Source organism: Chelmon rostratus, chromosome 3 (genome assembly GCF_017976325.1).
Source record: "Chelmon rostratus isolate fCheRos1 chromosome 3, fCheRos1.pri, whole genome shotgun sequence".
Taxonomy (NCBI): domain Eukaryota; kingdom Metazoa; phylum Chordata; class Actinopteri; order Chaetodontiformes; family Chaetodontidae; genus Chelmon; species Chelmon rostratus.
Genome location: NC_055660.1, coordinates 22,492,962 through 22,520,904, shown reverse-complemented (window position 1 = coordinate 22,520,904; position 27,943 = coordinate 22,492,962). Strand labels below are relative to the sequence as shown.

The following is a 27,943-nucleotide window of genomic DNA, read 5'->3' as shown; positions in this document are numbered from 1 at the left end:
CACTAGTTGAGTAGTAGGAAACAAACCTTTATTTAAAAAAGAAACATAAATATACCTACAGGCGTTAGAGATGAAAGAAACAAGACCCTACACTTGAAGAAATTGCATAATTCAGTTCTGCTTCCAGTCTAAAAATGATCGTTTCAAACGTTCTGAGAGCCTGGATGAGTTCAAAAGGTTGAATGTATGAATCTTTTTTTTTTCCTTCACAAAACTGACCTCCTGCGCCAGAGAATCACCAGCAATAATCCCCTGTATGATGTCTCACCATCAACTGTTTTCCTACTAAAATAACCATTCCCCTCAACACATTCAGATTTATTTGTTCGATGAATGGAAAAAGGACTTGTGCGACAAACAGCAGTGAATGTTGCTCAACATGTCCTATCCCAAACATGTAAAGAGAAAATACTTGTTTCGAACACGTAGAGAATTAACGTTCACACAAGCAGCCGCACACAAAGACTTAATGCTCTAATCAAAGAGGACTGACTGGAAGATTCAAACTTAAACAGGCTCAAGGGTCACGAGGTTAAGAACAACTGAATACACTACGTCAAATCCAAACTTTCATGTGTCAGTTAACAGTCCAGCCAATACTGCAGATTGCACACGGAGAACCAGTGTAACATGGGCACTTCCTTTATGATATCACTCACAAACGACCATGAAGGGAGCGAGTCTGGAGAGTTTTCAGGTCTTTCTTTAAGGTGCATCCAGCCTGAATGAGTCTGTTTCCATCGCTGAGTTCACAGGAGGGACAGAGGATGAGGAATTAAGACGACTCGTGGAAAAAACAATGGAGGATTGTACTGGTTTGGTGTTTGAATTGTACAGTATATGTAGAAGTATGTGTATGTGTCCACACGCACAAAAATGTACTGTGTATGCCCATCTGAAGGGAGGAGGAGGCTGGGTGTGTGTGTGTGTGTGTGTGTGTGTATGTGTGTGTGTGTGTATGTGTGTGTGTATGTGTGTGTGTCTGTGTGTATGTGTGTGTGTGTCTGTGTGTGTGTGTGTGTGTGTCTCAGGAGATGGTGGAGAACTCTTTGAGCAGGATGTCCTGACTCAGCGTGTTCAGAGAGACGTTCTTCCTCACATTTAGACTGATGGAGCGCACCTGGAGACAGACAGACAGACAGACAGACTTATCACAAGCTCATGTTTCTATCAACACATCCAGACCCACCGCAGTCACTGCACCCTCAGCGAATACACATTTCAGACAGAGAGCCTGTGTTAATAAGTGGGAGAGTAGAATTTGAAAGATGGGTCATTAACCTGGCAGGGACTGTTGGGAAGACTCTACTGAGTTGCATTATGGGAGGTTTAGGATCCAGCCCATATTAGGGACTAGAAGTCAGAATGCCTCTGCCTGTGCTGCTTCAATATTTACCTTTTTTTAATCTTCGTCCCTCGATTTTATGGAAGTGACATACTAAATTGGTGGAATACTCCTTTAAGATTCCATTTATTGTCACACGTGTTTTGGGGATGTTTTGTTTATGTTCATTTAAAGGGAAACAGCACATAACTGAGCTGAGCCCTTTCTGAAAAGAAAGCATTAAAATCATACACAACAAGAAACAATGCAAAAGTCCAGGTGAAAATATAATTTTAGGAACATGTTACAGTTAATTTCTGTTCACTTTCTATTACAGGAAGCATTTCCTCAGCTGTTATGGTGGCATCAAGACCTTGTTTACTGCAAGCAGCAGTGATCAGAGTCATGGTGCAGCTGGACACACAACCACTTTCAGGTGGTCATAGTCAGGACATAAAACCTGGGTTAAAACAGGTTCTTTATAAGTTACAGAGCATCCGGTGAGCTGTGAGTGTGACTTTATGTGGAGTGACACTGCAGGGAAGGGTGGGTTCAGTTTGGGAAAGAACCAGAGTCTTAGCAGACCCCATTAAACCCTCAACACCCACAACACAGTGCCCTCTCTCTCTTACCAGCTCCTTGAAGAAAGCAGCCTCTTTGGGCTGCTCCGAGTATCTCTCAAACTGGTCCAAACCATCTTGCAGTTTGAGCGTCAGTGTGTCATAGTTGGACCGAACCACCTCCAACACCTAACAGGGCGAGAGATGAGCGACATGAAATTAACTCCCCGCCTCCATAAAACAGGGCAGTTAATGCACGGTGCAGTGAAGACTAACTAGTCTTTAATACTTCATTACATTTATATTCATGAGGGATCATGTGGCAGGCAGCATCACATCTGGTTCCTCCTCATTTTAAGGTCACACTATGAATACAATCCTGCTAATACAGTATAGTGTGTGTGTGTGTGTGTGTACTGTGTGCACAGGACACACTTGCCTGAAGTAAAGCTCAGCTGCGATAAGAAGGTGAGCTGAAATCAGAGCTAATTATGCAGAGATTCTCCACACTTCCACCCCTGCCATCCTCCCATTCAGCCGTGAAATAGCCCCTAACCAGACCTTTTCCATTATTTTATTAATGTGCCTGCAACACTCCACACAGCATGAAACATTCACAATGAGACGCAGGAGCCGCACTTTGTCATGCTTCCCAGAGAAGCTCTGCAAACGCACACACGCCTCTCAAACAAATTCAGCGTTTATCCAGATAAACATGCAGATGTTAACCTACAAGTAGGTCTTTGAGTTAATGCACTCACAGCACGTACATATCCTCCTTCAGCCCTGGCAGTACATCTACTATACAGCTGAATCATCATGTTCAAATTTATTAACAGAGGAAAACATTCCTCTTCCTTTTATTTTCTTCTAATAAATCTACAGCTCTGCTCAGGGAAAAAAAATAGCTGTTGTTTTTATTTCAACCTCTGATGGTACACTGATGAAAAATTCATACACACATCTCTCTCCCTCACAGCTCTCCATCACCCTGCTCCCTCTGTGCAAATGTGAAGGTAGGTTTGAATGATAGCCTCAACCAGAGTGTGTTTAGGGGTTTTTTTTCTCACCGGTGGCGAATGGAAAGGACGGAAAAGATGATAGGAGGAGGGGGAAACGGGGAGAAAGCGTGAGTTATGACACTGGTTGGACGGGGGGAAAATGAAGAATTGAGGAAAAGTAAATGGAGAATTAAAGAAGCAGTCAAAAGACAGAGGAGATGTAACCTTTACCCCCTCACACTCGGGTAACTTTCTGCATCACTGAGCAGACATGACTGTGTGCAGGCAGTTGTCATCGTGTTTGAGGAGCCGATCCAAGAGCAGCCTTGTGTCCTGAAGTGTGTTTTGACTTCAGTATTGTATTGTGTGTGAGAGAGACAGACAGACAGACGGTCTGTCAGACAGAGAGTACAGCAGCTTGTTTTAATGCTGTGTGTTTCTGGAGGCCATCCATCTTCTCGTGTCACTAAAGCAAATGAAGATGCTTCAAGCGGATGGAGTGCAGTGTGTGTGTGTGTGTGTGTGTTGAGCATGTGTGTCAAGAGACAAAGAGAAGCAAATGTAAGGTTTCCTATTTCATAAAAAAATGAGGAGAGAAGGGAGAAACATGAAGAGCTGAAGAAGTGACAATCTGAACGTTCCTCAAGGGACCAACGTTCAGCACCTCATCTATTCTCAAAGTCTCTGCCTCCGTTCTGTCCTGTGACACAGCTCTGAGTCTACAGCTGTGCACCGGCCGCTGGAGAGCTACTCTGCTTACATTAACGTTCATCAGTGGGATCCAAGCAGCCACAGGCTGGTTTTTTGGTTGAATGTACACAAGAGTTTTGTGTCTGTTTGCTGAGAGTATGATCTTGTTCAGCCTGAGGTAAGATGGAACTTGCCTTTTGTTCACATAAAAGCTCTCACTCAATTCTCTCCTGCCCTTTTTCAAAGTCCGACCTACATTTCACGAATTCTGAGACTAGCAAAGTACATTGTCTGATAAATGAACAAAGTCCTTTTGAAGCAAATAACAGTAAGGAGATAACATTAAAAAGGTGTGTGTGGGGGGGGTGGGTATGGGGTGCAGAGTACTGTAGCTGTGTGAAGACTGGAACAAATTCTGTTATCATCAATCGTATATAATAGAAACATCGCGACATCACTGTCCAAAACAAGATTACTGGCGTCAGTCCTTAAAAAGTCCTTACATAACAGATACATAACAGAAGTCATATAATACTGACCATCTGTCTTGATGTATTTTCAACATATTATAACCACAGTAAACACTACAGTTTGAGATGACAATCCATTCATAATAGGATGTTTAACAGCTGAATAAATCAGGATTATAGCCTCACAGTTTTTCCATTGATGACCTCCAATAATAATTTGCATAGAGAGGAGTGTCAGTGTGAAAAGGTTGTGTCAGATGGTTCGGACAGGATGTAGACAGCTTGTCACTGAAGCACTCTGTCAGTGTGGATATCTTCATTTTAACTACCGGCTCCTGTTTGTCTTCATGCAGCTTCACGGTTCAATCGCAGCACTGACGGTTAGCAGACTGGATGAGAAAATATTTGGGGTGAACACCGCTTGTCTATTTTAACTGTCAGTTTTAATATCAGTCAACAGCAGTATGCTAGCTAACGTTAGCCTCAAGGGCGAGAATGTTTACCGTTGCTTGGTAACACTGTTGACTTATCTCTCTCATTGGCTATTGTGGCCGCACTCGGAAAGTACTGACGCCATCATTCAGATTGTAACTCCTAAATTAAACATGCTGGAAATTACCGGGGCGGCCCTGATTAGTCTAGGAGCAGTTCAGGAGGTTTAAGACTGGATTTATAACCCCTCACATCAACAGATAATCTGGGTGGAACACTGGTACCCACCAAGGTCCCAGACCAGATTTCTTCTCCAAGTGGAGAGGATGGTTGGATGGTTGAATCAACGATAAATTGGCTTAAGACAATATTGATTTACTGCCTCACCTTAGTATGATAAACAAAGGACTGAAAATGTGTCAAGTCCTGTTGTGCACTGCTGTCAATCTATCAAGATGGCTTAAAATTCATTTATCTGATTTAAAGCGACTGAAACAATACTTTTGTAATAACAATGTATCAAATGATATGATAAAAACTGAAAACGCATTTAAGATGAAAAACACCGACATTTTTAAAATACAAAATAATAATAATAGACAAAGTTACTTTATCTAATGAGAGGGGTGTTAATATCACAAGCAGAATATTATATAAAACCACTGGCAGCCCACAGACGCTGAAGCTAACTTCTACCTCCCTTCTTTGTTGTGAATAAATCTAGCAGATAAAAGCAGAGGTAATTGCAGAGGATAATGACCAAATCCATCACTTGTTTATCAGCTTGTAAAAAAAAAGAGGACTCTTCCGGACTCTCTTTTTTCCTATCCTCACTGATTCAACATAAATGATAAAGTCCTACATGGAGCTCACAACACTCGTATCGGTGACGTTCAGCCTCCTTCCAGACTCAAGTTTCTCCACTGATGATGAAGGAATAACTCAGTGTTTCAGATGTTGTCCAGTTGTTTAATGGTTCAGTTCTCACTCTGTGTTTATGTGTCTGTGGGACTCTCATTGTAAATGCATGAAGTTTTCTTATTAGGGTGATGTTTCCTTTAAAAGAATAGTAAGAGGCGAATACTGTGTATGTCTCAGTGTGTTCAGAAGTGACAGAGATGAAAATATGTGTCACCATCTGTCACGTGCAATGCAAAAAGCTTTGTATTTGTTGTGAACAGGGTCTCCCACCTGCCTGACCTGTGTGTGGTCAATCAGCCACAATGAGTTTGAAGCTCAGTGATGTGTGATAACAACTGCTCTTCTAGGTATCTCATCACAGTAAGCAATGTCTGAGTCATCCGTCTCTGCCACACAGCTCTAACTACTTCTGGATGAACAGACATTCTTTCAAAATAAAATGCAGCAAACCCCTTTTCCAGCACTTTAAAGTACTGAGTGTTTTCCATTATGCACTGAAAAATTCATCAAGATTTGCTTTTGAAATGACAAGAGCGATGTTTCAGCAGCGTTCCGGCCAAATGGCCCCGAGATGTTGCTGAAGTTCATTTTAATTTACATGCAACTTTTAGTGTGTGTAAGGAGGAAAAGTGTGTTTACCTGTTCTTCTGACAGCTGGGAGATGTGGTTCACAGCAGCGTACGACTCAATCTTGGGGTTAAAATGGTTGATGATGGCCCTTAAACACAAGAACACAAACACTTCTGAAATGAAGCCAAATTGGCATTTTCCTCAAAGTACAAGGACACACACACACACACACACACACACACACACACACACACACACACACAGAGTATCGCTAAAACTAGATGCAGGCCCGAACATGACAGGCATATGTGATTGCTATGCATCTCATTCTAAAACCCTGAGCATTAATCTGCTGTTATATCAGTCTTCTTTTGGGAAGAAGCCATCAGATTTTGGAACCTGGCTGCAGGGATTTTCTCCCATTCAGCCTTAGGAGCATTAGTGAGGACAGCCATGTCCTCACTAATGCTCTGTCAATCAGCATCCCAGTCCATCACAAAGTTGTTGGATGGGGTTGAGATCACTAAGTGCCTTTTCCATACACCTGTTTCAGGCGCATTTACAATTTGCACATGAAAAACCTGTGTGGAAACACCCTACATTTGAAAAAACTCAAAATATGGCAATAAAATGTTCACGCTTTGAGACGAGACACTGCGGCAGAAAAAAAATCTGGGCTCAAATTTATTACCCTGAGTAAGCACAAAACAGCACATGAGGTATCAGGCACTTCCCACACAAAAGTTATGATCTATTGAAATAGTCTGGATAAATGAGACCCCAGATCACATGAAACAAACAAAAGAACTGTTTCTGCCATATTTCCATCATGTTTTCTACATCGTTTTCCTTCATTTGAGGCTCTACTTGTTTGAGCTTCTTCACAGTCATGTAATGGCACCCGACCGCAAAATTAGCAGCACCAGCTGTTTATTGCAATGAAAAAACTCTGAAATATCTGCATAATAGCAGATGACTGAAATGCGCATTACGCGAAATGACTGACTAATTGGTCTGTGGGACCCCCGACCTACTCACTTCCATTTCCACCTCCATCCAAAACACACACAACTCACACAGCAGATGTGCGCACGAGTCTCCTCATGGAGCACGCAGGAGCTTTTGGTAACCGTGGTCGCAGTGGCTCACAAAGGAGCCGACACACAAACCTTCCTTCCCAATATCAACCTGAGCATCCGAACAAGCTGATCGGTTGATTCAGCTTGTAAAGGGAGGCAGGCTCAAAACAGAGAAAAAAAACTTGTATTACTGCCTCCAGGTAGTTTTAACCATCTGTGAAGTGTCTGTTACTTTTTTTTTTTAGACTGCTGTATTGCAGCAAAGTCAAACAGGCTGGCTGGTGCTGCAGATGCTTGACATCGTACATGCCTGCAGATAAAAATTGCCACCCACACATGATCCAGACATTTGTGTCTGTATTGGATGAGTGTATCCCCACCTTCAGCCACAGTTGTCCCCGGGGCAGAGGCATAAAAATACATCAAGTTGTACAGACAAACAAGTTGTACAATGAAATTTGAGCTTTCCAAAACGACCTAAGTGGGTGAAAAGCAAAATGCCAGCTTGGTAGTTTAAAGCGATGATGCTAGCCTGCACAGTCATGGCCAGTGGGTGTGTTGCAGTAAACAGACACACTTTTGTGACCTCTTACTTTTACAGCACAACCATTGTTATTATCCTGCCTTTATTTGTCAGACAATGTCGCAGCCATAAAATAATGATCAGCACTGCAGCTCAGCAGCCTAGGAATGGCTGGCTGATAGATGGTAGAATTCATGAGCCACAGTCACATCCTTATTTCACACTCATTCACTGTCTGGCAACAGATCTGTAAATGAGAATTAGATGGCTTAGTGTGGACAAAACTGTGCTGTGGCATCACGATTTCCCAGAATTAGAACTAAGGGTACAAGCCCAAAGCATAAAAAACAGCCTCAAACCTAAAGCACACAAAGCTGATGAGGTGACAGGTGTCCATATACTTTTGTCATGCCATGTCAAATTTCAACCAGCCTTGACTCATTTTAATGTGTGTGTGGCTTTCTGGAAAAGACATTTGTGGGGACATTTTGTTTTGAAGATTTACAGTTATTATTGTGAAAATATTTGACAAGCAAAGTTCTAAGCAACAACAGACAGGCTGTTTAACACCAAACCACATTCCAGTTCATTCCTGTTCAATTCTCTCTCAATGCCTCCTTCATATTGTTTGAGCACACCAGGGAATTTCACATGTAAATTCAGAGGCGATCTTTTCCCGCATTAGTGCAGATTTTGATTAAATAAACTGCTTTATAGCTCAAATATGAGTCAATGCAGTAAGACACAGCTGTGAAATGAAATGGCTTATTTTGTACTATCTCAGAGTTTGTCTTATATCAAATAAATTACAGTGAAAAAAATGCAGAGAATTTTCCATAGTAATAATTCTGTTGTCATTTCCGTGCAGCAAGGAATGAACTGATGGGAGAAAATGGAATTGGTGCCTTCATTTGAGTTAAATTCAACACAGTCTCTGTGGGTTCTTTATACCCCTCTGCCTTCATTCATTTATTCATCTATTCTCTCAAATATTACTCTTTCAATCTTCCTACTCCCCGGCTTCCCTTCAACCCTTGTGATTGCCCATTAAAGTGGTGGAGTCTGCTCCATTAGGAGCCCAGTTTAGTGGGCGAATCCTCGGAGAGCACCCTACTTATATGGGTGCCCTCGGGGGCCTCCAAGCCGGGGTGACCTCAGAGGATCATCTTGTCAGAGAAGATGGAGAAGGAAAGAAAGATTACGGAGGAAATTGGTGGAGGAGAGACCAAGTAGAGTATGTGTGTGGACTGGAGCAGGGTTGGGTGAAGCAGATTAAGGCTTAAAAATTATCCAATAGAGGGGCCTCAGGGAGGAATTGGAGGAAGGAGGAAAAAAAAGGAACAGGATGGGGAGGGAGACCCTAAACTACAGTTCCAAAGACTAAACTTCATTCACTTCATTTTGACCTTTCTCTATCCTATTCTTATTTGCATTTCCCTTCAATCCAATGACTCTTTTCTCCTTCTTGTGGTACAGTGTACACTGTATACACGTGTGTGTGTGTGTGTGCGTGCGTGAGTATGTGTGTGTCTCTCTGAGTCTGTGTTTTTACCGAACATTGACAAGGGCATGTGTAACTTTGCTGGCTGCCTCCTTCCACTGGCCCGTGTTGGTTGATACTCGCAGAACTGGAAGGCAGAGAATGACAAATAAAAACAGGTCATGTTTTTAACACGGTTTTGGGGAGAATTTTAATGTCAATTAATGTGATGCTTTTTTCTCAATTAACTGATCAATCACTGATTCTATCAAATGTCACATAATAATAATAATAATAAAAGACATGACAGAGTCATGTCACGTGACTCTATTCTCAAACAGAAATATTGCTTTCATTCACCGATTGCTAATTCACTAATTAGCAGTAAAGGGCAAGAACACCAATCTTTTATAGTAGGCTACAGGTAATTCCACCTCCCTCACTGTTTTTTTACCCAGCTTTTATTTGATACAGACATTAAACACTGCAGTTTCTACTAACATACCCATACAGTAGAGGTTGTCAAAGACCTGGTGCATTCGTACGATTTCATAGTACAGCTCATCATAGCTGTTAGAGGTGGGCAGGAATGTGTCGCCATATGTTATGAACATGTTGAACAGGTTCACTACCTGGATAATGGAAAATGCATATTAGTTGACAAACACCTTCACTCTCAAACAAAAGGAACGCCACAGGAAAAATGAGAGAAGGAAAACAAACCAAATATAGGTTTTCTAAAGGGAAATCAAATTTACACTGCATCAGATTCTGCATACGCAGCCTATTTGGCCTCTTCCGTCTCCTCTGGCAAGCTAATAAAGGGAGTTTAGACTCGTGAGTTATCTGAGTCACACACACAGCTGGCCTACAAGCAGCACCACTGATCCAGCATCTGGCAGCAGACACATATCCCTGCAAAACTAATTTCCATTGTGGGTTGTACTCCATCAAGGTCCTGTCTGCATGTTTTGTGAGTGTGTGTGTGTATGTGTGTGTGATTCTCACCAGTAAGGCCAGATGAAAGATGTTGTGCTTGGCCAGCAGTGTGGTCTCATTTGACAGCAGGAACTTGAGCAGGTTGATGAGAGCTGTGCAGAGGGAGACATGCACACATTAATGAAATAATGTGGAGTGCTGATTGTTGTCTACCAGCGGAGGCATGTGGCAGCAGTCTGCTTTCCTCACTGTGCATCTTTATTAAGGTAGATAATGGAAACACAGGAGGGGGGGGGTCCTTTCAGCACCAAATCAAGTCCTTTCACAAGCTGTTATTGAGGAAAACAAACCCACAAGAGGACCCAAAAAAAAAAAGTTTTTAACAAGCCCCAACACAAGCTGGCACAACAACACGCTGAAAACAGATCAACACATCTTTCGCTTTAATTTGGCTCATTTTGTCTCTCCAGTCTTATTTCATGGTATGCTACTATCACTACCAGGAGGAGAGGGTCGTGTCATTCAGGGAATTAAGCGGATTATTGGTCTGATTAGAGGAATTTGTATTCTAATGAGACACCATGCGATGGGGCTATTACAAGCTGAAATGGGATCCCATTGTGTGTTGACCAGGCTGAAAACAAGGCCACCAGGATGGATTGTGCTTTCTCTAAGAGACTCATTATCCAATTTCAGTGATGCAATACATTTCCAAAACAACAGGCCTGGTGACTTCAGAGGGAAATTAGCTTTGTTTTGGAGAAGCAGTACCTTGTTACTCCACTCTTAAAGTAGATATTAAAAAGTAAAATGATGCATATGCGGTGTCTTGAAGCTGAATTTGAAGTATAAATACACCCTTAAACACATCAAACTTCCATAACAGTTTTATTTAAAACAGCTTGTTTGCAAAGACCACAGAAATCAGCAGACACTATAAAAAAGGCAACATTATCCCTTATTTTAATTTTTTAGTTTTAGCATAAAAGGTACAGCTGCAATGACCATATACAGTGTGTGTTGAATAAAGGTATGTGAGACTGTAGTGCACAGCTGTGCTTTGAGTTAAATCAGAGTTGTGAGGAGCTTTTTCAGGTGCCTCTGGTTGCTGAAGTAAATGTCCTATTCTTTGTTCTCATAGAAAGTGTTGCATAACTCACAATTGGAGCTCTTTTACAACTTGGATCAGCATGAAAATCGCCCATTTAAATAATCAAAAGATGACGACTGCATTAGAAAATGCTTGGTCTTTGTTAAAAAGTCAAAGTATAAGTCTGCAGACATAAAAACATGGATGGATTCAGCAACTATGGAGCCATGTTTTCTTAACATATTCAATGACGAATACGTGTTCTGAATTTGATGGCGACTGCTCCTTTTCCATAGCAATGGCATCTGAGGATCATGGGTATTATAGGATTTAGAGTCATCCGCCATTCCAAAATGACAGTCTAAACATGATTTCTCAGAAACAAGCGGAAAGAACTAAAACTTGAGTGACTAGTCTATCAGTAAATTATATTTTATTTTGTTCCTCCACGTTCCTTGTTCTCTCATCGTCGCTTCCTCTCTCTCTCTCAGTGACTCTCTAGCTCGCTTGACCACCGCTGCTCCTTCTCTCAGTCACCTGTGTTGTCACCCTGTTCGCACTCTCTCTCTCAGAATTTTTCAAATCAAGTCGGAAGGCCAACAACAAACTATGAGTTAGTTGTTTAATAAATAGCGAGAAATGTCCACCTCACATCCTAATAGTGATACTTTCCTGCAGATTAAGCTTTTGAGTTCCTCAAAAGGTTCTTGGTTCCCTGGGCTAAGTTCCTGCTTATCTTAGTATTCCGATAAAAATAAAACTAGAGAGAAAGGTTGGTGTCTTTACCTGACCAGAGCTCTCTCCACGTGTAGTGTAACCTGATTCTGCACTTCTTCTGGTAACACAGGAGTTTGTGGATGATCTGCACACAGCGCCTGCAGAGAAAATGAACACATAAAACCGTGATGTCAGAGCTGGTTGGTTGACGAGACTAGAAAAATGTACACGTGTGACATGCCCGTGTTCTTACAAGTATAAATCCATGGGGAAATCCTTCATCATATGAGTGACAATAAACTCCACCATCAGATCTAGACAAAGGGATTCAGACAAAGAGAGCAAAAAAAAAATAACTGTTAAAAGGATACAAATGGAAAGAGTTCAACTACACAAGTGCTCTACCTCAAATGTACTTGGCCACAATAATGTAACATCAAGGGAATGTTAATGTAACAAGTAAGGCAAAAACAAACAAAGCTACCCAGTAAATGTGCTGGGAAAAAACTAGTAGTATGAAATGTCCATATATATGTGACCTATAATGTAAATCAATGACATCTGGACAAATAATTCATAAAATATTTCCAGAATTTGTTAAAAATGAATGAATTAACTGTTTATTATTGTTTCCTGCATTTAATTACAGGATGCAATGGGCCTACAGTCAGTACAGTGTAAACATTTACAACAGAGAAAGAGTCTGAAAACAGAGAAACAACTAAAGCATCTTTCACAGTGACCATCATTGTCTGCAACACATTTCATAAATCACTGACAAAAACATATACTATAAGTACTGGAGAAATCTAGAAACTATATAATCCATCTTGCTTTTTTTTCCAGTCATTTGAAACAACATCAAACTTCAACAACTGTCCAATTTTTGGTAATCTGTTCCTTTACACCCACACCTTCACCTCTACCTGCACCTTCCGTGTACTTAACTTTTAGGTACACACATATACTTAACTAAATTGTATACATTTTAGTATATTGGCACATTATCCACTGGTATATTTTGTTTCCACTGGTATATTTTATTCTGTCGGTACATTTCACTGTGTATATTTTATTCTGCTTGTATATTTTATTGTTTGCACATTCCACTTCCATATTTTATTGTTTATTGTTTAGTATATTTTATTGCCTTAGTATATTTTCATTCTGGTATATTTTTAATTGCTTTTACGAATATTTTTATTGCATGTTGGTTTATTTTATTTTATTGTAGTTATCTTAATTTTATTATTTCTAATCTTCTTATCTTTCTTACTATCTGTTCCTAACATGGGGGTTGCATTGAAAATTTCATTGACATGCGCAATGACAATAAAGACTCTTGAATCTCTTGAATCTCTTGAATCTTGAATCTTGAATCTAATGAGTTGACTGAGTGCACACTGACACTGCCGGTTGTCCAGCATTGTATACACGATTGAAAGCAGGCAGAAAGAACGTTCACAGTATGTAATAGAGCAATAGCTTAACTGAGGCAATTTACATTGTGTCGTCATTCCTCCTCTTTAAAATAAAGTGTTTAACAAAGTAAGATGCCAAGAACACAGCTAGTTTGTAACCGTTACCTTGGGAAATTACACAGATGCACAAGTTCGATCACAAGTTACAGCCTTCAGAAATATCAAACATCAGAGGCACTGCTAGTTTGAGTCCACAGTATACAGTTATAAAGGTTCGTCATACCTAGAACAGCACACACCAGCGGCCGTGAAGGGATGTTCTTGTCCATGGCTTTTTTTCTGTGCCTCATGGGCTGAAAAAAAATACAGAATTTCCGTATATAATCAGAATGTGAATATATATAAATACTTAGTACTGTAGATGCTAAAATGTGTAGTGTATCAACATACTACCAGTATTGGCTGATTTAAGTTTTGATAAGCAATACTGTATATGCACCATGGTCTTCATCATGCGATGTGTTTACATGCACTTAAATAACCGGGTTACAGTTGGCTTCCTCCCGGAAGGTGATTTCTTAAACGCCATGCAGATGAGAAACCTGATTACCACAATCGAGTTGGGAGATTTGAGAAACCTGTTTCCTCCAGGTACTTTTATCCTGGACACTGTTGATTTATCTGCCATATTTGAAGGTAATCGGCTTTTTTACAAGTAAGTATAAGCAAATAATGACTACAAGAATATCTGAAAAGCTGGAGAATTTGTACTCAAACCCCTTCAATACATATCGATATTAACTGATAGGGATAGAAAAACTACCTGAACTACAATGCAATGCTGTAATTTGTTCTATGTTTCTGCTCACTTTCACTCACAACCAAGAACTCACCATCCTGTGGAGATTGACTCTGAAGTTCATGTTGTCATCATGGAGAAAGGCATCAGCGTACTGGTCCTATCACACACAGAGTCGATAAAGTCAGAACAAAGACAATCTGTGGAGAAATGTTGCAGCAGTGTGGCAGCTTCCTACCTCGGCTATGCACGTGAGGATGATTAGGCACAGTCTGGCACTGTTGAGTCGATGCTCATCTGGAAACACACAAAAATGAGACTCTTAACATGTGGAAAGAACACCAGACAGTTTTTCTTTCCGCTGGTCTTTTAGGAGGTTAAAGCCTGAAACAACTGTGGGACTGAAGAGAACAGCATTTATTTATTTCTACGACAACTACGTGAGGACACTTGAGGACAAGAAAAGTGAAAGAATGAAGAATTATGGGAATGTGGTGTGACAGAGACAAAGAGGAAGAGGGCATGAAGGTTTCTCTTTACCTTTTGTGTCCTGCATTACAATGGAGGCATACTTGAGGAAAGTGATGAGAAGGTTGCTAGTCTGCAGGTTGGGATCCAGAGGCAGTTCTGGGTTGTTCATCACTACACAGCAGATGTACAAACAAAACATCAATCACTCATAATCACTGCAGTTAAAATTCTAATCAATATTTTTTCTAATTACTATTATGGAGGAGGACATGTGTGAACTAAACTGGAAGTAAGATCATAATTCAGATAAATCAAGCTTTAGTCACAGAACAGTGCAGTTAGCTGCCAATCAGCTATTCAGCCTGAACTCAAAGTCTACTGTCTAAAAGCAGGAACAGAAAGAGTGCTCATTCAGGCAAATAGCAACATTACAAAGATTTATGTCCCATTATTATAGCTACCATAGCTTGCTTGCATCTTCACCCATTTTAAAATCTCTGCTTGCTCAAACATGCAGCTTGTTTCATGGATAAATGATGAGACGGTCATTTCTATCTCCCTTCCCCCCGACCATTTGTTTCCTTCTTCCTCAGATCACTGTAGACCCAAAGATAGATTTCATACTGGACAAAAACATATTGTCACAGGAGGCTTTACTGTGGAAGGAAAGAGTTAATTTGTTTCACATGTGACTGCAGGCATGTGTGCACAATCATTTCTGATCTGAGTGGAAGGTCCTCTAAGTGCTGAAGCTCCCATGACATGGCATAATGCATGTGCTGCATGTGAAACATTCATCTGTATTTGAAGCCGCAGGTTAATATTTTATACAGAAAATGACTCTGGAATTTGAAGCAACGGGGAAAGATCGGGGCTGAGAGAGAAGGATGCACCTTTTAACAGCTACAGTGTGTGTGTGTGTGTGTGTATGTGTGTGTGTGTGTGTGTGTGTGTGTGTGTGTGTGTGTGCGCCAAGTGACCTGATTTTGTGTTCGCTACAACATTTACCTTCCATGAAACCTAAAGTGGCAGCCAAAACCGTTTTTAAAGAGATAATAAGTACTTTTAAAATGGAATAAACTCACATTAGAAATATTATTTATTACATCTGAGCATCTCTCTTCCATCAGATAACCCTCAAAATCTATTGAATATTTGAAAAAGCTCTGGACTGTGCACCAGAGCCAGATTATAATACATGTAAAATCATCATCAGCAATTGAATGTGGTCACTGTTTTCTAGCACCACCTCAGGTCCTCCTCTCCGCTACAGAAAACATGGAGGCAGTGAGAACAATACCCTGATAGAGACCTGAACACTTCTGTTCAGAAGCCAATGGGTGATGTCACGGACATCTGTCAACGTCCCCCTAAATAAAAAGAAGAAAAAGTTGATGACTTACTGTCTAGGGAGGGCGGCGTTGTGCCAAGTGGTGTAGGTGTGGTTGGAGTAGGGGTGGTAGGTGTGGCTGCAATGTCAATCTCAGGGTGGCTCTATTGAAAGACACAAAGCATGTGTGAAATGTCATTAATAGAGAATTGGTATCCCTTGTGTCCTGTAATGTAAAGAAAACTGCCACAGGAGATTTACATGAGAGAAGAGAACAGGATGCCTTTGAGTGGAGACTGGAGGAAAAGTGTTTACTTCTGGTGGTGCAAAACATTTCCACAAAATGGTTTAAATCAGTGCTGCTAATTCTTCTTGAGATTTGTAACTAATCAGAGCATTGCAAAAAGCAGCACAGTGGCTCATGGACCTCCGAACAGACGTTAGTCCGGAGGCAGTGTTCAGTGGCTGCCATCCTAATTGCATTTGACCCATCCTCAGTACTCAGTTAGTGAGTCTGGACGGCTCAAACGCTGAATTTGAACGTCCCCACAGAGACTAATAAAGCAAGAGAAACAAAGTCAACTGAATACCGGTGGAGAAGGGATTCTCACATCTAGTGCGCCTTTATAGCTACGTACTAACAGCAGCACAACATCACTAGATCTCAACAGATCCAATAATGCATCCAAAACTCAGAAGAGCGATAACATCAGTCTCCTCCTCTATTCTAGAACTGCAGTGATATGTTGATTAATCAATTCTAAATTGATCAAAAGAAAATTAATTGCCAACTATTTTGACAATCACGTCACTCATTTTTCAAGCAAAACTGTATTTTTGCATGTTTCCGCTTCTCCAATGTGTTTGGCATTTAGAATAGCAAATGATGAGTCTTTGGGTTCTAGACTGTGATGAGCATTTTTCACAATTTTTGACCTTCTATAGACTAAACGATGAATTGGGAAAATAAACTGCAGATTAATTGCTATGACTGACAGGAGACTAGAAAGCAAAAGAACAGATGACCTTTTATCAGCGTTTCATAGCAACATGACGAGAGAAGAAGAAGAAACGAAGACTAAGGATTTTAAGAACAAAAGAAGCTTCGAAAATTGACAAACAATAAATTAGAATAAACGATAAATAAATATTTGGACATTGTGTGGACATATTTGGACATAGTGTATTGTAACTGATTACTTGTGATGTTAAAACTGCGCCGATCCTGAACAAGTCTGCAAGAGCTCTCATAGTGGAACACCCACAAATCTTTCTTTTGGGTGACCAAACACTTTTGGGGGCTTTCACACAATAAATATGTGTAAGAGGAAAATTAGCTCCAATTGAACCTCGTAACATCCGAAAACCAAGTGAGCACAAGCTAGAAGACACAGTATCTTACCTGTGCTAATACAGTGATGAAGTTGCGGTTAAGGTGCACAGCCTCATAGAGTGCCAGCAGAATCGCCTCATTTGTCCTTGAGAAAAAAGAAATTAGCAGTCAGTCAGCTCGTTCATTTATCAAGTAAATCGTCACATAACATTAGACTGGGTGGGAAAAAGCTTTAGACGTTGCTCCAGTCAAGCACAAGAAACAAGTGGAGGGGTCTGGTGTTTAAAGTTTATTAACAACCGCTTCATGCGTCAGCACGTTATTTTTTTCATTTTCTGTGTCATTAACCAGTAACACTGGACAATGTGTGTAACTACTAATACATCATTTTCCAAATATCTTGACATTCAATTTTAATGTTGATAAATGAGCTGACAATAAAGATGTAAAACAAAATACAAATAACTGGCTGCATTTTTATAATTGTCATCCCAATTTTTTTCCCTTTTTTTCAGAATACTACACTATGGCAACAAATACGTTCATTTGAACTTTGGAGCCTTTTACACGATGACAAAACAGAGGACAAGCAGTATCACTGCAGAGGTAATGGATTCTCTCATTGAAGTGTAGAGCAATGCAATTACATTTGACTGATGGGGAAGAACTTATATCACTTTGCACTTACTGCACAGAGAGTTTCTCATCAGCATCTGCGATAAACATGCTGCCCACCTGTGGTCGGAGAAGGATCACGCTATCAGTGTTGATAAAAGCAGTTGCTCCACTATGGAGCGGCACATCAAACTCTCTGAAAACCTAATGTATCTTAATGGAAGAAATAACAATTTATTTTAAATATAAATGTTGCAAAAATATGTAGTAAGAATAAGATCCTACCATACTGGTGAGGGTAGAGAAGAAGCCACCCTGGTTCTCCTCCTCTTTGTCTTTGTACTGCCTGAAAGGAAAAGGACAAGAGAAAAGACAAGATCGACAGGAAGTAGGAAGTAATGAAAAAGTGGAGAGAATGACAAATAAATTGAATCCATGAAGGGCCACACAAAGGCAGAGGCAGAGACACAATATATGTTTTCACTCCAGCGCAGCACTTGTAATGTACCACACATTTACCTAACATCTCATTCTGCTCCCTGCAGTTTATTATCCAAGGGGCATTCAGTTTATACACAAAAACAATGAACTGTATGGAGCTGTCATCCATCACTTTGATGTGTCAGCACGCAGACAGACAAGATCTCCTGCACAAACACCATTTTAATTTCCAAACCTTGCCTCATCCAAAAAAAAAAAAACTATTACTGACTGCCAAGGAAAACTGTCAGATATAAATAACTACAAGTACTGTATAAAGGGCTTTTTTTCAGGAGAATAGAAATAGAATATCTGTGGCAGACATCAAACTAAACTGATGACGCCAGCGGCCTCTGCACACCACGCAGCGCATCATGAAAAGCATGTTTTTGACACATGGACATTTATAGTTCTCACCTGTTATATTCTGTCAGAGCTTGGTGGACAACCACACCCATTCCCTGGGAAAGAAAGCACCCAGTCAAACCTCTGATATTCTGCCTGATGTGAAGGCCAGTGCCAACATCACACTGGCTATCCATCATTCTGCAGTTAAGAATAAACAGTACAGCAAGTGACATACTTACATCTAGTGTTGGCTCGTCATCCACAATGGAGAGCTTCACAATGTATGGATTCACAGACTAATAAACAGAAAAACAGTGAAATTAGAAGCTGTTTAATATTTTAGCCAATCTTTGGAATACACATTTGACTTGAGTACATGCAAACACAGCTCCTTGTGTCATTGACCACTTTGTGTAGGTATGACCATCATTTTATCCCCTCCCTTACTGTCACTACAGGAAATAACTGGAGGGGGAAGTGAATTGGAACTAATTTCAGACAGCATGTTTGCTCCTCTGTCATCAAAATGTAGGACAAGTCAATATTTTTTTGTACATCTGGTGCAAAATAGAAATGTTTTGTTTAGCTTTTCACTGGCATGGATGAACCCTTTTCCTCAGACTACACAGATTTTTTGTTTTGTTCTGCAACATTTCTTTTGTGAGAAACTGTAGAGACGGCCTATTAAAATCTTACACTCATGCTCCCTTGTGTGGTGGAACTCAGAATTGAAAAGTCTTCCTAGAGATGGCACACCTGTAATATAACAGACCTCAGGAGCTGCTTATTTTGTGCCTCTACAGTTTCTGTGTCATGGCAGAAGAGAAAAGCAGCGGGGAAAATTGGTTGATCTCTAGAGCTTTTGAATGAACTTTCGGTATCTATTCAGTGACAACTACAAATGATTTATTACACAGTTACTACACACCCCTGTGCTCAAAGGGCTTGTCTATTGACAAAACAAGTAAAGGTCCATTTGAGTATATGTACACACCTCATATTTCCTGTAGTTGACCAGCAGGGCCAAGAGGACTACAGCATCATAACCATGCTGCCCTCTACTGGACACATCTGACAGAATCTGAGGAGGGGGGAGAGGGAGAACAGAGATGATCAACGTGGAAAGAACGAAGGTTTTAAAATAACATGAAAATCCCAGAAATACAGCACATACGGCCTTCAACTAATCACTTACCTGCAGAATGGCTTCAAAGATGCTGTTGATCATCACATATTCCAGGATGGTGTTCTGACTAATATTGTCTGTCACCTGTAAACACAATTTTTCCACATATTTGTAATGTTTTTAACAGCGCATCAAGCATCTCTCAATTCATCTTGCTATTTTGAAATGATCTGTCTCACCGTCACCAGACACAGCAGTAGTTTGAGGCAAAGACTCTTCAGACTCTCTGAACCATCTCCACAAAGTAGGGTGTCCAGTCTTTCCATCAGGTCCTGCACGAGACAAAAACATGAGGCAAAAAATGAATGAAAACAATGATTTCTTTCACTCCGTTTGTCCCCTCTCAAAGTATTCTTCGCACACCTTCATCCTTTGCTCAGCCTTGTCAAACCCCATGAGCATGTTGATGATGTCAAAGCCAGACGCAGACTTGTTCTTCTGGTGAACCCCCCGGAAAAGTGCACAGAGAGTCTGGGGAGAGAGGCATGAGGAGAGCACAGGCATTGCTTAAAGAGTGAATACTGTGAAATGTTCTACATAAACACAAAAAAATATTCCAGTCTCAAGTCTTTTTGGCGCCATAGCAGTGACACAAAACCGAATCCATGATTCTGACAAGCTAAGATAATTTGATCACAGCTACAGTCTCATCAGCATCTTTCAGATGCTTCTGATGTGGCAGTAAAATGTGCACTGCAACCCTTTCTGTGAGAACCAAGCCGATCCTCCTGAGCTTTAATTACCTGCAGGGCATTGACCACTTTGATCTGGTGCTCCTCTCCTAGAGCCTGAACACAGTGATGGAACAGAGAGTTGATGTTGTCCTGGATCCGCTGAACCTCCTCCCCGTCAACACTCTCCAACTTTGACTCCAGGTACTCCAGGTTCACCTGAAATATGGTGGAAGGACAGATGTTTAAAAAAGTGAGGGGAAAGTTCCGGCTGCAAAGGACAGGTGGTGAACAAGCATAGATAGTATTCAACTGACAATTTCATAATACACTCCTGTCAAAACTGCACCACCTTTCACAAATTTTCACAGTCCTATACTGTGGGCTAATCTGTGCGCCACTAATATATAATGATTATGAGACTGAAAGTGAGAATGGATACTGTTGTAATTCCTCTTTGCATTACATTTTTTCAGGTTCAACAACACCTCACTGCATTTTTTCTTGATAGGACCAACCTATTAAGGTATAAGTAGTACTCTACATACATTTCATTTTTCTTTCTTTTGTTTCATTGTCTTATTTTTTCAATGTACTGGAAGTTGCAGACATACTTTTTTACCAATTCAATATTCAAGCCTTAGTTCAGAAGTTTTTTTTTCTGAAACGGTATCACTGATATTGTCTGTTAGCTTTGCTGACACTTTACAAACAAAAACAATACGGTGAGTGTTTTCTTGTATGCAGAACACATCTCTAGTCAACATGCTGTTGCTCTTCGTCAAGCATTTTTCTCTTTCACTTTACCTTCATAAGAAACAGCTCATCCCAGAAGCGAGGGTTGTTTTTGGCTGGGTCTTCTTTCTAAATAACAGACAAAGAGAGGACTTTGTTTACACTTGAGCACCATTTTATTTCTCTTTACCTCCCATCACTGACATTCCCCCATCGTGATACTCACTGCAAAAATCTCATCATACATCAGCACCACCTTCTCTTTCAAGGGTTTCTTAGAGGACGACGTCCTCCTCAGCAGCCCTGCCTTCTTCTCCACCTGAGACATGACTAAGTCTGAGGACAGAGACACAGTGAGATAGGTAAGGTTGAACACAGATGACGTAAAAATAAAAAGGAGTGAATCATCAAGATTTCTATATTCTATGGATTTCATTAAAGGATAAGGTGGAAAATATTCTACATTTATGTTATATTTAACAAATCCTGTGAAAAGACCAAAACAAATAATGGATCAGTGTGTCTCTCAGTACTTTTCGACTTCTCCAACATGCAGCTCTCAGCCCCAAGCCCAGTCTTTCATCATGCCCAGCATGTTTGACTGGGACTATTTTCAGCCATAGAATTTGGTGCACAAGTAAGTTATACACGGCACGAAGACGGTGAATGTGGAGTTGGCTCAAAATAAACTACAGTGGCCCTGTTCATCATTATAAAGAAATGCATCAGCCAGTGCAACAATGTAGCTCATTAAGCATCTTTAATAGCTTTTGGACAACCATACAAGTCTATGGCACAGAGGATTAATAAGGCTTTTGGTTACACAGACAATACTTATTAGTAGGATAAATTCAATGATGGTGCTTTCACTGAATACCAAGCACATAATTCATGGCCACCACACCTGTCTGCTGCCGACTGTTTTCAGCAGCAAAAAGACACTCCTGTCATAACTCCCTTTTACTGCACGACATAATTGGACAGGTCATCAAGACCTGTCAACTGTTGGAGGACATAAGTATGTAGCGTTAATGACTATTTTACTGTATTTACTCAGATTGACAGAAGCCCTGTGCTTGGAGACAGTCCTATTAACTACCACACTAACACTGTCGATAGTCGGCTGGCCAAGTGAAAGAGTTCAATTGAAGTGACATAACTTAAGCAACGTTCACTAGTGAACGTAAACGTTTAGGTTAACGTTAGGTCAGTAAAATAACCCGTTATAAGTATGTCAAAGGCTGAACAATGAGCTAGCTAAAGCAAATTAGCGACAGTGGTATTAACTTGGCTAAGTCATTATCAGGTGACATTTGCTAAAATTGATGGCACATGATGTTAACAGCTAACGCTAGCTAATCTAAGGGAAAGTTGGGATGGGCTGCTAGCCAATTAGCTACCATTAGCTAACTGACTCATCGTTAGCTAACTGGGTTCAACTTACTAATTAGCGACTAACAACGACGTGGTCACGTTAATAAGCAGGTATTGTTGCCCAGTCGGTGGTCGGTGACCACCTAGTTTATTAGCAGTTAGGTCACCAAACATAAATCTACCAAAATTCGCAGCTAACGCTAATGCTAACGCTACCTAGCTAAGACCTGTCAGATAAGAATTGTAACACCGATTTAGCGCTAGCTGTTTAATGTCAGAGTGCAATTACTCGTAACCTTACTGTATTGCATTAATTAGGTAGGCACAGCTCAGTTATGAGTGTAGCTTGTTCTTACCTCAATTAAAGTCAAATATATGTGGTAAATGTAGTTCATGAATCCTTGTGACAACGCTAGCCTCTGCTAGCATACTGCTATCAATAACCTCCTGCTGGACCTCAGGGTCTTAGCACCACTCCGATATTCTTCCGTTCCTTTTGCAGCTGGCATGATATGTGTTGACCCCACAGACACTTACGATGGTCACTACATGGCAAACGGTAGACAAAGGGCTGTGTTATGGTCACTTGTTGCTGATTTGAAGCACAAAAAGGGGTAGAAGATATGTAAAATGTCTGTTTGAGCTGCCCACCTCCTTACATAACTACTGCATTATAAGAACTTTAACTACAGCAGATTGTGGAAAAAACATGCAAGATATCTTGCTGCCATCGATGTGTATGTGTAGGGTGAAAGAGTGGCACATGAGAAAGTGCTTTGGTTTAAGTACTACCTGAATGCAATTCAGTTAGGTGTGCTGTACTGTACATCACTATTAAATGGAACTATTATTGAAAAGGAAAATCAATATAAAGATGCCAAATCTCCAGCTTCATCGTCCTCCTCCTTGTCAGAGGAGAGTGGGGGAATGACCTCTCCTTTATATAAGATGCTGCACATATCACACAAGAGGTCCTTTTTAACAGGAATATCAAATATTATGCTATTTTTTAACAGAGAGAGAATATTTTGATGCTGCATTTATGTGACACATGACTATATAAATTACAAGTCTATTTATATCCGAGTAAAAGTGGGAGTTATAAATCAAAAATCACCTTTTTGTCTAGAAACTAAACATGGCTGTAACCATAATATAACATCAGCCTGTTTTACTGGTGTGTTTACACACAACTGATGGACACAAACTTCCTACAGCCCTGAAAACCTTTACAACCCACATTTACAGGCTCTGAGACAGTAAACACAAAGGGGGCTGATGGAGGAATCACCTGGCAGCTCAAGGCTGTTTTAATGTTACAATGCTGTTAAATATATTTAACTTCATTTATATTTCCTGTTTTAGTTTTCAGTGATTTGTTTGCAATTTATTTACCTTTTGTTATAACTGTGCTTCTTTTACAACCTGTTTCAGCAATACTCATGACTACACCACAGTCGGGAATTTGAAACTGAAAACACAGTTGGGGGAGAGAGAGTGCACAGAGAAACCAAACACACCAACAGATGATACAAAGTTTGGTGTCTACATGTTGATGTAGACACAAAATGCATCTGTAATGATGGTGGTCACTGTAGACCACTTTGAGTCAGGGCCTGACTTTCCTCCTCGCCCAGTCAGTCAGGAAATGAAACCCGGCTACTAACACAGTAAGTGGTTTATTTTGGCGCACACCTGCTTCTTGTGTTTTGTTCACACAGTGCGAACCATCATCTCCACTGGTACTGGATTTGTTGGGGAATTAATCCTGGATCCTGACAAACTCCAAAACTATCAACACGATGGCCTGAAAGGCTCTTTTGTGAGGTTGTTTGTGTTGACACAACAAGGTGCATAACCTGCAGAAGTTAACTGATGGTCAGTTTTAGCTTTATTCTTTTGTGAAATCCTCTTACACCAAAAACTCGAGGATCTTACACACTGATACATATATAACATCTGCAACTGAATGCTAGACCCATGTCTTTGCACTTAGATAATAAATTGCACAATGGCTTTGTCTCCAGTTTAAAGCGTCAGCTGATGTGTTTGTTTTGACCTCCTTGGTAAATTAACTTAACCATCAAGGGTGCAATATTTCTAGTAACGACTACGTGGAGCACCTTAATTTCTGAAATAAATGAGATGAGCTCTGCTTTTCCCGTGTCATTAGACAGAGAAAGAGATGAGGCAAGAGAGAGAGAGGAAAATCAGAATGTAATGAGAGAGACGTAGAGGAAAAGCAGCTGAGAGTGAAAGAGAACATTAACTGACACACAAGAAGAAGCAGGTAGACAAAGTTGTTGTTTTTAACTTTACTTGAAAAGTTTCCTAATGGTAGCCTGAAGCTCTTAGCTCATGTTTTATTGTGTGAAGAAACAGAAACAGTTCACACTTAAGGAGGGTATAGGATGAGCCACTGTGGAGATATCAGTGTTAGCTCTTTATGCCAGAGCGCATAGTGATTTATGTGCTATGAGAACACAAACACAGAGATATGGAGACCAGTGGGAGCGCCAATACAAGTTCATCAAGATTAAACACATCGCATAACTCTTCTCCAACACGACTTTACTCCCTAGACATTTTCTGCGTCTTTACCTTCGCTGGAGTGCTATCTTTTAGAAAATGTAGCTCGGCGCCTGTGAATCATCTTTGTCAATTTCGTCAGCTTAGATAGACGGACGGTCTTGAAAGTAGCAGAGAGCTGCATGTGTTGCATGTTTTAATGTGTTTTTATGGCCTCAACAGCTGATGACAGCAGGTGGAGAGATACTGGCTTGGATTGAACTTCATTGACTTCAACTGTTGTCACTGGTATGTCGAGACAAGTCCTACAAAGTCAACAAGAAAGTCCTGCAAATGCAAAGAAAGCAACTTGATCCCTGAAATCTTTGAAGTGCATATCCTTCGTCTTTTTAGGACTCCTTCTTTCTGAATCCCAAAAAAAGAGGAGCTTATGCAGTGTCAGGTACAAGGTAATTGCTGAAATGGCACAAGAGCCAGAGTGAGGCTGGTCTCCCATGGAGGTGAGAGTTTTCATCAGGTTGCTCCAGCTTCACCTCAACCCCAGGAGACCCTCAGTGTTTCAGCTGGCTGGAGGCTTCGCTGACAGCTCTTGCAGCTCTGCGGGTACAGTGTGACACAGGGAGTGGAGTAAATGCCTGAGGAGAAAGTGTGATTGGTATGTGGATGTGTGTGTGGCAGGCTGGTGTGGAAGGCAGCAGATGTGCCACAGGAGTTTGACATGGAGACCCAGAATTAAAGACTCTGTGGCTGTTTGCCTCTCATTCACAAACACCCAAATACTTCAACTGTTGTAACTTTGGAAGGTAAAGGCTTTTCATACAGACAGGTATAGATATCTATCTACTATCCAAGTTGGAAAACTGTTTTATTATCATGGATTTTTGCTAATAAACTGTTACTTACATGCACATGAAAAAGTCTTACCCTGTCATTGGCTCACACTCCAGGCCACACCTGGCTGAAAGACAGTGACAGACCTGTTGGTGGCACTCCGGAGCTGCACCAGGCATGACAGGGAGAAGCTTCTTTTACCTTAGACGTAGCTTCAATGCGGACAATCTGCTTCACAAGCAGGGCTTTGGAGCAATGGTCTGCAACCCTGTCCTTGGGGCGTTCCCATTCAAGCTGTCTATTCAAGGACCGGATCAACAGGTGAAAGCATTTAACCACCCTGTAGCAGAAAAAACCCACCCTGCTTCTGTGCATTAAAGACCAGATCTGAGATGAATCTGGATGCCCAGCAGCACAGCTTGAGGCAGGTTCGAGGGGATTGTTTCAAGGTGAGAAGAACAGGAGCACAGTCGGTAAAGAAGTGGGAAATGGGAAGAAAAGCACCTAAAGCTTTACTCTTTATTGTACATCTTCCTCTCACAAATGAGTAGTACTCAGCTTCTGAGAAGCAGTTGTTTCATGTCCTCTGCGGCTCTGCAGGGTCATCTTGGCCTTGGATTGGAGACGAAGGGCCTGTTTAGCAGACTGTCACCTGGCTGCATGGACCATCAACCAGCTCACCAACAGCCCGCAGTATGTGAGGCTTCGGGACTGTGTGTCTGATGTGGCAGTTTGCGGCACCGGGGGCTCTGCAGGGTACTGTGCTCTCCCTTTTTCTCTTCCCCCTCTACACATCGGACTTCAGACACAACACAGACAGCTGTCACATCCAGTTCTCTGATGATACATCATTGTTAAGAACATTTTAGGACTCTGTGGTGGCAGACAGTATTCTACACAGCAGTCTGCCGGGGCTGTGGAAGCTCTGAGAGGGACAGAAGGAGAACAAACTGGTCAGGACAGCTGGCTCTGTCCTGGACTGCCCTCTGGACACCACTGAGGAGGCAGGTGAGAGGAGGATGTTAGCCAAGCTGACATCCATTTGGACAGTGAGGACCTTAAGCAGCTCCTTCATCAACAGATTGCTGCATCCAGTGTGTAAGAAGGAACGCTACCAAAGGTCCTTCATTCCATCAGCTGTCAGACTGTTTAACTCCAGCACAACATTTAACAGAGCACTGTGTTGGTGACATCACAAACCTACTGTTTGCACTACTCCATTATTTATTTATTTTATTGACTATTCCACCTTATGACTTTTCTACCTTTTTATTCCGGTTGTTATAACAAGTAAATTTCCTCAGCATAGGAGCAGTAAAGTCATATCTTAAATCCAGAGAATTTACACATGCAGTCCTTTGTTTTTTGTGGTTTAGTCTTCAGTCTTGGGCTCCCAACTGTCGTGTCATAACTACATAGAAAAACGTAAGTGTTCAAAACCCAGAAACACTGACCAGCCCCCACTCTAGTTTACTCAGCAACATGGCAATAATTACAAATTCACCAAAGACGCAAGCTTTTAAAGTGAAAATGTATCTTTTTATTGGTACCATACATTAATTATCAAGGGCAGAAACTAACCAAATCAAAAAAATATATATCAAACCATGATTTTTCTACAGGGATTGGAGAAGGTACAAGTCACCAGTCAAACTCAATCATAACTGTTGCTGGAATCAACTGTAACAAAGTGGAAATGTACAAAACAATGAACAGAGCTTCAGATGGTTCATCAGACTTTACAGACTCAGCATTGCTACCAGATGTGCCGACTGAACTTAATGTTGAGCTGGCTTTAGAAGATGTTTGGATGATTGATGGTATCATTCTGTTGGTCATGAGTGACACTGCGCAAATGGATTGAAACGAAAACTAATAAAAAAAAAACTGTCGCTGGTTAACAAAATTCAGTGAGCACATTCACTTGACATCAAGCTGAATGCTGCAGTACACAAAACTGTGATGACTGTTAAGTGAAAAAAAATCACTTCATGTAAAGATGAAATACATGAGTGGATTTTTAA

The 27,943-nt window shown here is 40.9% G+C and overlaps 1 protein-coding gene across 1 annotated transcript; it reads right to left on the bottom strand.

The window, feature by feature from the left end:
• Nucleotides 1-6: 6 nt before the first annotated feature.
• Nucleotides 7-23,009, bottom strand: armh3 (armadillo like helical domain containing 3). Its single transcript, XM_041933905.1, has 26 exons — nt 22,916-23,009; nt 21,412-21,521; nt 21,258-21,314; nt 20,523-20,669; nt 20,143-20,250; nt 19,959-20,051; nt 19,789-19,863; nt 19,588-19,674; nt 18,833-18,889; nt 18,663-18,706; nt 18,051-18,111; nt 17,839-17,885; nt 17,220-17,295; nt 15,891-15,981; nt 14,557-14,658; nt 14,255-14,313; nt 14,111-14,176; nt 13,501-13,570; nt 12,050-12,110; nt 11,866-11,954; nt 10,059-10,141; nt 9,556-9,682; nt 9,123-9,198; nt 6,038-6,116; nt 1,957-2,073; nt 7-1,120 (listed from the first exon to the last, which is right to left on the bottom strand). The coding sequence occupies exons 2-26, from the start codon at nt 21,511-21,513 to the stop codon at nt 1,028-1,030; spliced, it is 2,067 nt and encodes a 688-aa protein (XP_041789839.1). The 5' UTR covers nt 21,514-21,521; nt 22,916-23,009; the 3' UTR covers nt 7-1,027.
• Between the last annotated feature and the right edge of the window lie 4,934 nt (nt 23,010-27,943).

Bases quoted from the DNA above. Each gene is read 5' to 3' on its own strand.
- armh3 (XM_041933905.1), bottom strand. From the start codon at position 21,513: ATGTCTCAGGTGGAGAAGAAGGCAGGGCTGCTGAGGAGGACGTCGTCC. The intron at 13,571-14,110 runs GTGAGTTCTTGG...ATTTTTTTTCAG, and splicing joins GAGTCAATCTCCACAGGATG to CCCATGAGGCACAGAAAAAA. The intron at 1,121-1,956 runs GTAAGAGAGAGA...GTCTGTCTCCAG, and splicing joins CTGCTTTCTTCAAGGAGCTG to GTGCGCTCCATCAGTCTAAA.